Source organism: Aplysia californica, unplaced genomic scaffold (assembly GCF_000002075.1).
Source record: "Aplysia californica isolate F4 #8 unplaced genomic scaffold, AplCal3.0 scaffold00514, whole genome shotgun sequence".
Classification (NCBI taxonomy): domain Eukaryota; kingdom Metazoa; phylum Mollusca; class Gastropoda; order Aplysiida; family Aplysiidae; genus Aplysia; species Aplysia californica.
Window position 1 is genome coordinate 312,054 of NW_004797784.1, and position 13,067 is coordinate 325,120.

Sequence of the window (13,067 nt, forward strand, 5' to 3'; positions counted from 1 at the left end):
AGATACAATTAAAAAGATACCACAAGACAAGACAAATGAAGTAAAATATACATGATAAGATGGGACAAGACGAGATAAAACAAAGTTAAAAAAGATAAGTTGTGATAAGAAGAGTTAAAAATATTATTTATCACAGGACAGAACAGAACAAGGTAAGAGAACATAGTTATGTACATAAGAATAAGAATGATTTTTTTTCCCGTGAGCCAACAGCGGCAAAAAAAGAACTCTATCACAAACAGTAGAATATACATACAGTGAGAACATCAAGAACTCTATCGCAAACAGTTTACCAAATACACATTGAGTACACAAAGAAAAACCACATCCCTACTGTCCTTGGAAACTCTCACAAAATAAATGAACAGATGCATTTACAGAATTTCATGGCCAACATTTCCATATATTAGTATTTCAAATCCACAGCGCGAGGAATGTGTAGTTTTTTCAAGCATAGTATGACACTTACATAACATTGTAGCTTCTAGCACAATATGAGTCTCGACGCGGTGGAATCAGGCGCTTGTCAATTTTTGGGCATATGGAGTTATTAGTATCATCTTAGATCTTGTTCATTTGTCTTGCTTTTGATGAAAAAATTACCAATTTATCTTCAATAGAAGTCGAGATATGTTGAATAGAAGCAGGTGAGGTCACTTGGTTTCAGAAGTAATATTAAAGAGAAAATGGCAGTCAAAGTTTGGCGACTTTCAAAGCTTGAGAATCATTGGAAACTAAATTTACGTTTTTGTGCTTTTAATCAACAATTTTCAGTAAAAAGCCACACAGCAATGTGTTTTTAAATGGACATAAAAAGTGCTGAGTCAAAAAAATGAAAATTCGACAAAAACTGCTAAAGGGAAGAAAAATGACATTTTGTTTGATTTCATTGTTTTGACAAGCGCCTGATTTCACCATGCTGCCTCACATAGTACATTGACACTTGCATGACATTATGGAGAAGGACGGGACAGGATAAGGCAAGACAACAGACAGCAAACCTGAGTGACCAAAGGGAGGTAACCTCTCAACACACTCCCAGAATTGGCCAACTGGAGCCAGTCACATATAACTGTTTCTGAAACAGTTGCAACACATATTGGTGGCACAAACTCTTGTCTTTTGTATTTAACCCCAAAGAGATCATCTTTGCAAAAACATGACACTGCTTACTGAAAGAACACGGTCGGAGCAGTGTGTACTTATAGTAAGTAAATTTCTTCTCACAAGCTTTTAAGAAACAGGGTTCTAATATATCTTTTGTCTCTCTGCGATGAAAGTTGTTGATTTGCAGATGAGACAATGGAGTTAAATAAAGGGGACAGAAGACAAGATGGAATAAAATAAAATAAAATAATTTCAGATAAGATTTCCATCCCTCTTCGCTGAAATTCGTTGATTTGCAGATTTTCTCTGCATGTGTAAAGAAATTGTGTCCCAAGATAATTCCAGGTTCTCACGTCCACAGAGCCAGGATCAAATTTAGCTGACATTCAATAGACCATGCACCCAGCTAGTTGCAGCATTTGGATGACTTCTTCTTGCGTTCGTACAAGTCTGAGCTGGATCGTTGCACTTCTGTTGACAAAAGAGGGAAGGAAAAAAGAAATCTTTAAATTAACCACACGTTGTAGAATTAAGCCTGCAGCAGGAAAAAAGAGTTTTTATTGAACGGACAATCATGAATTGTCCTCCATTTATGAGGTCCATTTAGTAAATTTCCCAAGTCCATAAAATGTGTTGCTAAGAAATTTGGCACATATACACACTGCACATCAACCCATTTAAGATTTTTTCCACTAAGTTTGCATCCAAAATATAAATCCACCATAATGAACTGTGCGTTTTTTTTACTCTAATAATCAAGAAAATATGGAAAGCTACATTCCAATTCATGAGAGTAGCTGGCCTCCTGACGTCGACCAGTTGGAGAGTACTTACGAATGAGGTCGTTCCCAATCTTTTTTGATGGAGCGAAGCCAGCCTCCAGTTCTTTCTGTAGGGATGTGTCGAAGGACATGCATACTGCTCGGAAGAAAAAATCTTGAACATTTTCCCCTGAGGAAGAACAAGAAAAAGCACAGAGGATATAAAACAGTGAAGTAAAATGAGTAGAAAAATGCTGTGGACAATAATCTTTCAAGTTTCACAAAGTTTCTGGTCATTTAGTTTTTCCAGATGATAGATGTAATGAAGAGGCCCATCAAAGAAGTAGTTAGTTAAGAAGATGGGAGAGTTTTTTAAACAGGTGTACACAAGATTCACATAGGACATCCCTTAGTTGACAGAGGCATCAAACAAAAATACCTTGTCTCACATCATCATAAGGGCCGGTTTCGATATTTCTCAATCGGTAAGCCGTTACAACTTCATGATTTTCAGCCCACAAAGTAGATATCTTTTTAAATGAAAAGTTGAGCCCTAGAATTTTATCACCTTTTGAAATGTCATGCACAATTATGTCATTTTCCCCTCAAAACAGGAAGCCCCCCACACAATTTCTTCTCTATCCCCTAATAAAAATATAAAAACCAAAGCAGACAGATAAAGGTAATTGTTCTTCAGTGGGTGCTGGAGAGAGTAGGACAACCCACGAACTGCCAGATCAGTTACAAGAGAATTCTATTCCAGGCCCAGTGTGTGAAACTGTTTCATTGACATACCATTCTTTGAAGAGGTGGCCCAGAATTCTGCCTCCATTTGACTGGCATATTTTAACGCCCTCGTTTCAATATCACTGTAAGCTGCTGGAGACTGAAAGGCAAATAAAAAAACTGGACTGAAATTAAAATGTAAAAGCACATCTATTGCACAGGCACCATTCCAAATTATATGCACATCTTACTGATAAAATGGCCAAGTGACATTGAATGCAAAAATATCTTTCACATTTACAAAATCATAATAACTGTCTATTCTACACCATGAGCCAGAAAAGCTCACTGAAGATTCTACAGCATCAAATGGCCCTTGACACCAAGTTTATAAGAAATACAATTTAACTAGTAATACCCTTTCAAAAGATGTCCAAAGTTGCACTCGAGAATATTTACCCACAGCGCGATGGGACAAATTTCATTCAAGACTACTTTTGCCCTAGTTCAAGCTGCACTATTTTCAAAGCTTAAATTTTTTTACAAAGCTTTAGTTTTACCTTGCAAGAAGACGAAAAATGAACAAAATTTTCACAACTTACAAGTTTTACAAAGCTTTAAATTTATAATGCAAGGAGATGAAAGGTGACAAAAACTTTAAAATCTTGCACCTATTGCTCAGCTCACATCAAGTGCAGATACACCAAAAATTCTCAAACTTATTTCCTCTTAAAACAATGATGCAGAATACCAATCTATCAATATTTGCTAAGAATAATTAAGCTTTTGTTTTCCGCAATCTATCAATATTTCCTCAAAATGTTTGTTTTTGTTCTTCCCCAACATACCAGCAAATCTTTCTTGGTCCCGACTAGAAACTTGACAGGTTCGTCAGCAGTGGCGCACGCATCCTCCATCCACTTGACTGTGTGATGAAGACTTTCCTCATCAGTCATGTCAAACACAACGATCACAACTGGGGGAAACAAAATGTCGCACTTTCAGCTACAAGCGTAAAGCTTTCACTACAAGTATTGCAGCTGGCATCTGTGGTTTAGCCAATAGGAACTTTGCTGTCACATGCCGGAGACTTGAGTTCGATTCCTGATGAGGCAGAAATTTTTCTCCAGTATCTTAGGTGACCAAATCATTTTATTCTCAGTATTTCTGAGTCTTGTCTGCATTACATAGAAAGACAGAGAATAAAATGGTTTGGCCACCTGTTACGTATGTCACCTGGCCAGCCAGCCTGGAAAACCTACAACACCAAGCATGCAGGCTATAAAGGAAGAGGAAGGTCATGCAAAAAGTGGATCGAGGGTGTCAAGGAAACCCTAAGAAAACATAATATCACAACTGAAAGAGCTGCGGAGCTGGCCTACCATAGAAAACTGCATCTCCCCTTGACGCTTCAATATCTTCACTAAACAATTTTTCTTATATTGACTTTTTTTTCGGTTCATTCTGCTTTATCGACATGCTTTCTGAGTACTTGGCGAAGCCCACGAACATAAATGGGGGAAAAAGCCATACTAAAGGTCAACGCATTAGTTCTTCATTAAGTCCGTATACCACCAAGTAGCCTATTATATTGACACCAGGCTTTAGTAGGTCATGTAGGGCCAACACAGTGTAGTCTCCAACACAGTACAGTGCCTCACAGACGTGAGCGTCTCACCCGCTGGGCATCACCTCCCTACCCCAACTCCCGATCGCTCACTCCCCTTCCCGATCCCATTCTCAGTCTGTCGTTGGCAAGTGCCACTGTCAGTGAGTCAGTGCCTCCCTCACCTTTCCATATTTCCCAGCAAGCAGCCATAAACAGGCCTTGCAAGGATGCTACAACAAAGTTTGCACTGGTGTGTAGTGTGCGCCTCGTGTTGCTCGGTTGTTTCAAGAATCAGGGGAAGCAACCAGCTATAAAAAAGTAGTGTTGTCTTTTACTGCTGACCTCCCCATGTTTTTTCCTCTTTGGCTTTATCTTTTCATTTATATATCGACATCAAATCCACTTCCCACAGCATGTCGATATAAGTGGATTATACTGTAAGTATCTCAGCCTTTCTGCTGGAATGTTGTATCTCTTTCAGCATGGGTTCGCCTTGACAGGCAGGGTAAGAAGCCTGTTTTTTAAATGATCTAAATTGTGTCAATGGGTGCGTAAAAACATGTACATCTAAAAAAAAGTGATACAGTAACCTTTTCTCAAACTCTTCAGTAAAGAGTTTTACGGCACTTGCAACACAATAAGGTCATATAAGTGCCGAAGATTAGAGGTGTTACAAGAGAGTAACAACAAACGTAAAAAAGAAGGAGGAGAGATAAGGACGATAGATGTTTAAATAAGTTATAAGATAAAGTACTTAAATTGTTTAGCAAAAAAGCACACAACCACAAAAACTATGAGTTTCTTGGAAAGCAAACTATGAAGAATAAAAGCACTTTAGATGGATAATTCTACATGGCCGTCTATTGTAAGGCCAAAGGAAGTTATGGCATGTTCTACACAAATACAAATATCTGTTGTAAGGACACAGGAAGAAGTGTCGTGTTCCTTGCAACCATCAGCTTTCTGAGCCCCCATTTTACTTCAGCAATCAGCTGAATTATCCTTCCAAGGAGAGAAATTATTTTCTTCTTAGATCTATCAGAAGCGAGAAGAGAGAAGAAGAATCCGTCACCATCATTCATCATTGTAGCATGTCCAGATTAAAAATTTAAAAAATCAAATATATTGTAAAGTTCAACAAGGGGCATTGATTGATCCATAACAAAGATTTAAACGAAATCAAATATTTTGTATGAACATAATGTCCTGCCTGAAATAAAAGTTTTTTTGCTTCTTCGGAAAAGCTTGTATTTTGACATACGACAAAGATAAATGACAGCGATGAACAATCTGCCACAAGCCCCAGACTCACTCTGCGCTCCGCGGTAGTACGACGCTGCGATACACTTGAACCTCTCCTGGCCTGCTGTGTCCCACCTACAAAACGGAAGAAAAAATCCCCAACAAATTAATCATTTACTACCAAATTCTACCTTGACTATCAATATTTTATTTAAAGAGGTGCAAGCTATCGAAATTCAACGTTATGCAAATGTTTAACGCGGAGCTCACAAAAACAAATTAAAAATTTTTTGAGCCCCATACAACTTCCAGAAAAACATTATTACACAACTCAGTCTACTAGATAGCATAAAAAATGTTTTAAAATTCAAAGCCAAACTGATTATTCAGCAAATCTTTATAAATGATCAAAATAGAAGTCCATTATTTTTAGAATAATATTTGTGTGAGCCATAACACTAATAGCTCACAGACTGTAGATAACACGTTTCAACAAACAGAAGCACACACATGTGGGGCATTCACAACTATTGACACACTCAGTGTATGATTATCCAGGCCCATCATGGAATATTTCACTGACACACTCAGTATACCATTATTGAATCTCATCTTGGACTAATTTACTGACTTTTAGTTCAGTTTTAGTAAGGCTTTACTGCGCTCGCAATTGCATAAGGTCATATGAGCACCAGTACCGACTTTACACACACTGAAACAAAGTAAATCTTTTGAGTAGTAACAAATTGGAGCAAAGTCAAATCCTATTCATACACATATATCACTTTTTCCTCAACATTTTGCAGTGAAAAGTAAAGGGAAACCATTCCATTGTAGTGTCAAACAGATGAACACTCAAAGAGTCAAACAGACAAACATTCAAATAGACTTTTTCTAAGTTACAACAGTGCCTTGTTACCTAGCCCACCACAGAACTTATCACACTGAAGGTGAGAGGACAAACTTACACTTGTAGAGTGATGTGCACCCCCAGGACACTGAACTTTTCCACCTCAAAGTCAACACCGATAGTGGCCTTGTACTCTCGGTCAAAAACATCGTGGCAAAACCTGAAAATTCACAAAACTTCACGTCATAAGACAGCTCCAAAATATTATAGTTTCAAGTCCTTTATAACTCTTTTTTTTTTTTGGGAAAGTGTTTTACGGCGCTCGCAACTGAATAAGGATATATGAGCGCGCGGGACACACCAAACATTTTCAATTAGTAGGAAATTTTGAATTTACAGCTGCTGAGCTGATGTAATTTTTCGAGGATTTTTGGGTAGGGGGTTGAAGATGGAAGGGTTTCCTAAGTATGCCATTTCTGGCTATTCAAGCCTAAATTTAACAAGAAAATAAGAGAGAAAAAAACATACCTTGCATACATAATTTTCTGCTTGTGTTAATCCATAAAAATCCAAGGCTATGCTTTCTCCCTTGTACTAATACTGTACATCCATAAACAGTACTAGCAGCTACATTTAAATAACTTGACAGCTTATATTCAACTTAAATCCACAACAATATTTACAAATAAACAAGTTTAATAAAAAAAAAATAAAGCTCTCTTTAGAGTTTTCTTTTCTTGGCAGGCCCAAGATCTATTGAACCACATTTCTTCCTCATTGTTTACAGAGCTGGTGATCTGCTGCTTGTGCTTTAGAAAGTAAAAGTAAAAGACGCTGTCTAAACTTTCAAATAAAAAAGCATTTCCGGTATGGGTTGGCTATAGTTGACTATTAGTAATTACGGGCATTTTTTATTACGCATTAAAAAAAATATTTTTTTAAAAACGAGGATATATTTCAATTTGCGGAAATCCGCAATTTTGCGGAAGACTGGAAACACTGAATTTTGCCCGGGAGGCGGCCGAAGCCTACTCTTATCGATTTTGGACCACCATGGGATCTTTAATGTGCGCAACTTGCACATGTGACCTCTGAGATTTTTCGCCCTTGTCCGAGAAGGCCAGGGGTAGATCTTTCCCACTAGAAGATCAGGGGTGTGGCTGAAAGACAACAGTAAGAAGGAACCAAAGAGTAGCAGTAAAAAGGCTGCAGAAAGAGTTAGGAGCCCAGTGGAGGGGGGCAAAGGAGGTGAGGGGGTGGGGGGGAAAAGAGGAGACGAAAGCAGATGAATATTGCAAGAGAGAAGGAAAGAAGGTGACAATTTTGAGAAGAACATTTTCTGTCGCTACCCGGATTAAAACCCAGGACCTTTGAATGACAGGCGAACACCTTAACCTCTAGGCCATGAGAGCCCCTTATGACTCTTTAAAAGGAGAGTGTAAAAGAAAAAAGTATAAAAGTAAAGTAAGTTCTACGAAAAAAAATCCTCTTTGTGTGAAATATCCATCACAACATAATCACACCGTCTTTCTCCAGGTGAGGAATGATATAATGGCCCAAAATTCCTTAGTGTTAGCAAGATCTGTTGGAATTTGTTTTAGTGTGTCAAAGGAAGCTGCAATAATAATATATATAATAAAGACGTTGAAAAATAGGGATTTAAAATTCTTTTATGTTAACAGGAGTTTGAGTTTAACTGTTTTGAGTTGAACAAGGTCTACGGTATACTGATATATTTTTATATTGATTATCATGAACGTCACAGTAGAACAGGTTTTCTCTAAGAGGAATGCTGAAGCAGAGTATGTACCCTTGGCAAAAAGAAATGTTGGCACCACTACCAAAAAGCCGAACATCGAATTGTGAAGATTCAGGTCACTCACCTATTGACTAGACATGTTTTCCCGACAGACACGTCCCCGACAAGAACAGCTTTGGCTATTTTCAACCTGAAAAATTAAAAGAGAAAAACAAACTTACTTCAACTGCCAAAAAGCTTTCATTATATATAGTAAAAAATTGAACAAAGCACAGAGAGAGAGAGAGAGAGAGAGAAGATTGGTTAGATTCTAGACTTGATGATCATCTCTCATGTACAGGAGCCCAGTACACATTCAGCTACACACAGGCCTGGCCAGTCGGTTGATGACAAGACTTTACTCCAGTCACAGGATGACAAGATGTTGCTCCAGTCATTCACTTTACAATTCCACAGGAAGGCAGAATCTAAAGCTACCAGATCCTTGTCATTCCCCCCCCCCAAAAAAATATGAAAAAACGCAAGGGTCTCAAAGCACCTGAAATGCACTGTAGAAAGTCAAAGATGAGTAGGGCTGCCCTAACTGAAAACCTGGGTGAAATTATTTTTTCAAAAATCTTCCCACAAATTAAAAAACTTTAGTGACAGAACACCAGAAAACAACATACAACTGATTGAAATACGATGGGTTTTATTGTATAGTGGGAAGAGAGGCCATAAATACAGCATAATGTAACAGCTATGCTATGCTCGTCAATGCCAACTAGCAGAGCTGGGCCCAAGGCGAGAGAGATCACAACCTTGTCAACAAACAGAGGAAACAAAGAACAAATATATAACAACATCAACTTACCCCACACGACCTGTTTTGTTTTCTGCGCAAGCTGCTTTAACTTTGGGATGAAAATTGACTTTCTGATAAGGAGTGGCATCAGGATGGAAAGCCTGTAATCAAATATCAGAAAAACCTCAGCTTGAGATTGGCATATTATCACAATAAAGGCCATTTAGTGCCCAAAAGAAATAACAAGTGTGGAAGCAAAAAGCGGATAGCAAAGAAAAAAACCCCTACCAGTAGCATTTCTCACTCGCCCACAGGAAGCTTCAAACCAGCGTAAGCTAATCTAAATTGGGAGGGCAATGAGAGAGGCACTAATCTATAAAATAAAAAGTTGGCTAGAAGAAAGAAAATCGACAATATTAAATAGCAAAAAGACAAATATAATACATCTACCTATGCTAAATATAATGAATGACCTAACAGGTTTTGGTCGTTCATTCTGCTTTCATGCTATAGAAAGTTTATTATATGAAACTTAACTAAGCACTATCTAGTTACCCCTAATACTAATGTAATAGTATGGCAAGGTACACGTGGAACACACACAAACAAACACTTTAGCATTTAAGTCAGGCTGTCTGTTTTTAAAATATTATACGCAAAAGGGTTTAATACAACATCAATGAGCTCTTGTAATAAATTGACAAAAAGTTTTCTAATACCACCACAGGGGTAACAGCAACCTACGTTAGGGTACCAGACGACCTAGCTTAGCTATGTATCAGACTGATAAGATTAGGGGTAGCAGATGATCTACTTGAAGGGATCCAGAAAAATTTTAAAACAACACTGACCTGTGTGAACTTTGTGATGACTCTGTCCGAAGCAACGGCAGACACAATCGTACGCCCAGATGACATCTTGTTTCTTGGCATTAACTGCTGAGGACTTGTAGCTGAAATTCAATTCTTCAAGAGCACGAGTCGAATGTGAGCTGACCTGATGAGCAGTCTTAGACTTCTCTCTTAAGACATCAAAAGTTTCAAATGTTCCAAAACTCCTCAATGTCAATTTTAGTTTATTTTGTCATCATTCTTTCATTATTGGCCTGTATCCACTTTCAGCAAAGCAAAGTCAATTCTGAGGAAGACAGAATAAGGTGATATTCATGATTTGGCTAGTGTGTGCTGAAATCCTCTTTAACACTTTGCCATCACATCTCGCCGATAGGCTAGAACATCGAACTTCCTCTCCCGCCACAAAACGCAGATCGGCGATGTTTAGTTTACCACCCAGTTTCTTGGGATTTCCTCTAAAAAGCCTGTAATGGCATGGGATTTTACTTGAGCCTTGTGATGGCAAAGTGTTAATCGATCCAATCCTGCCAATGCGCACACGCTATCCAAGATAAGTCCATTTAGCTTAGACTCACTGTTATACACTACACATTTTTATTTTGTCAACCTTTGAGATTTACAATAAATTGAGCAATCTTGCCAGGCTCTGCGGTCTGCAGACATCATGTAGTGTACAGCTCGATTCATCTGTGTACATCAAAATGTAAGTACATCAAAGGCTTATATCACCGAAAGACCAGCTTTAACTAAGGCAACAACCACACAACTCCGTGGCAACTCAGAGAAGCTCCAGAAGCAAAAAAGCAGATTGTGAGTGAGGGCAAACTTCTTAGAAAATAGGGTGAATGTTATTTGGAACAATCTCTCCGAGTCAGTGGTGTCAGCTCCAACGGAGGTCACATTCAAGAGACGTTTGGATGAATACTGGAAGGATCTCCCGACGATCTACAACCCCACTTGCCAAGATTGATTAGTCTAGCTTGCTCGAACAGGCTCTTCTTGAGCCTCAACCAACTATATATCATCAACATCAACATTTAGTGTAGCCTCCATGATTACATGAGATAAGAATTATCACAAGCGGATAGTTAGAGAAAGTTAGGAGTACGCCATTGGCAGATATAAATAGTAACAGCCATCTGGTTTGTCTCATAAAATAGGGTTCTTCATTCTGACAAAAGACATAAAAGAAATTCCAGACCTGCTGTCTCACTGTCTGATCAGAAAAAAAAAATGTGGAGTAAAAAAATAAAGCTTTTTAAAAAATCATTTTAGCAAAGTGTTATGATAATGTTCATTATTATATTATAGATCTAGATCTATTATCTATGTACCATGTTAAAGCTAAAGGTTAAACAAGATGGCTGTTACTATAAAAGGGAAGTGGCTATCCTCACCCCGGTTGAGAATAAAAATACGATTGACCTCTCACCCCGGGTGAGACTTGCCAGCGTTGGCTATTCTCACCCGCCTGTTTTTCCTAATTTCGGAATGCTGTCTATCGGTGTGGATGATCAGGTAGACAAAAACAAAGAAAAAAAAGACGTTATAGCACAAAAGTAAGCTAACTTGGTCGTCTACAAAGATGCTACAGCTATTTCACTTTTCGAATTGAGCTGAACTACGCGGGTAGCCATTTTGTTGTGCCCAAAAGTTCTCGCAAGATCTACTCCTTCTCACTCTCTCTCTCTCGCACTCTCTTTCTGAATACTGTCTATCGATGTGGACGATCAAATTGACAAAAGGAAGTGGCTAGCCGCTAGACTTTCAGTCTAGCCGTACTTAGATCTAGGTTTGGCCCAATCGACTCAAGCCTGTTAAGTACACAGGTCTCATTAGATCTAGATCTAGTAATTATTCAGGTTCAAATACATGCAAGTCAGTAAGGCACCTTTTGGTTTAGTCTGAAATACAAATACTTAAGGCATTGCAAACTAAAAATTTCATTTACAATTCAGTCATCAATATTAAGTACGGCTAGCCTGACAGTCTAGCCGTCCTTAAGTACGGCTAGCCTGGCTGTCTACCCGTACTTAAGTACGGCTAGACAAGAAGTCTAGCCGTACTTATCTTAGGCCCTATTAACATTAGAAAACAGGAGGTTTAAAATACATGCACTGTCATTAAGGCACATGGTTTTGTCTCAAATACAAATACTTTAGGTACTGCACACTAAAAATGTATATTTACTATTCAGTAGGCCTATTTTTTGTAAATGGTCAGTCTAGCCATCATATTAAGAATAAGTACGGCTAGACAAAAGCAAAGATAAGAAATGATGCTAAAACACAAATTAGACCTGCATGTGAGCCTCAACCAGATTGTCTGAAAATTTTGTGCACCTCCCCCCCACCCCCAAAAAAAAGCCTTTGTGGGTGTCATAAGGAAAGACATCCGAGTAACGAGCGACCACCCCAACAAACACAATAAAGAAGAGACCTAACCCTAACCCTACCCCCAAAAAGAACCTGCGACGGGCCTCATGTAAAAAGGCCAAAACAAGTCCTAAATGAAAAAAAAATTTAAAATTAAAAAACCACACTCCAAAACAAACAAGGAGCATATAGATATAGATCTATATGGCTCACATCTACATTGCTGTAGGGTTTAATCTAAATAAATCTAGATCTAGATCTAGATCTTGTAGAACAAGTGAATAGGAATAGGCCTTGAAATAGAAATCCGCATCCCATTCTGAACAGAGGGACTCAGCTGAGTCTATCTAGATTCTAGATCTAAATAAATAAATAATTCAAGCACCTGATGAAATGCTTATTTTTACCTATATTTAACAGCATAACCTATGATAGGGTTTGACAAAATAAAATTGGAACATGAATCCTCCATTGAGGTCTATAATTTGATCTAAATAAATCTAGATCTAGATTCTATTAGAACAAGAGAGTCAGACTTGAATGAATCCACACGATCTGAACGTCAACAAACGAAATTCAAAATGGCCGCTCGAGCACGAAACTGAAAGTAGATAATTTAGGTTGTCGTCCTTTTTCGTATTCGTATTTCTACTTAGGTTCCGACAATTATGTCGGAAACGCCGACGTCGGCAGTGCGCGCGTCGGCACGAAAACGAAAGTGCCGACAAAGCCGACGGGAGAAAAAGGGGTCGCTGGCAGTGGGCCAGGCCTCGCACCTGCTCGCACTATGCACATTGACTCATACAGGCGGGCCTAGCGATAGCATCGGCCGGTTCGCGGGTCGGGTCGTGATTGTCGGATTTCAGACGATTGTCGGCAAACATGCAGGTCTATCAAAAGTAAATTAATTTTTGTCGTCTACAAAGATGCTACAGCTATTTAACTTTTCGAATCGAGCCGAACTATGCGGGTCGCCATTTCGTTTTGCCCGAAAGTTCTC

At 38.5% G+C, this 13,067-nt stretch overlaps 1 protein-coding gene across 1 annotated transcript in view; it reads right to left on the bottom strand.

Moving 5' to 3' along the window:
* Positions 1-862: 862 nt before the first annotated feature.
* Positions 863-13,067, bottom strand: part of LOC101853187 (ras-related protein Rab-34) — a 16,126-nt gene continuing 3,921 nt past the window's right edge. Inside the window, exons 2-10 of the mRNA XM_005106112.3 lie at positions 9,690-9,975; positions 8,908-8,999; positions 8,179-8,244; positions 6,414-6,515; positions 5,516-5,580; positions 3,443-3,570; positions 2,664-2,754; positions 1,942-2,058; positions 863-1,578 (exon numbers count right to left, since the gene is read on the bottom strand). Coding sequence (XP_005106169.1) covers positions 1,514-1,578; positions 1,942-2,058; positions 2,664-2,754; positions 3,443-3,570; positions 5,516-5,580; positions 6,414-6,515; positions 8,179-8,244; positions 8,908-8,999; positions 9,690-9,770 — 807 coding nt within the window. The 5' untranslated portion in view covers positions 9,771-9,975 and the 3' untranslated portion in view covers positions 863-1,513. The remainder of the gene's footprint in view (positions 1,579-1,941; positions 2,059-2,663; positions 2,755-3,442; positions 3,571-5,515; positions 5,581-6,413; positions 6,516-8,178; positions 8,245-8,907; positions 9,000-9,689; positions 9,976-13,067) is intronic.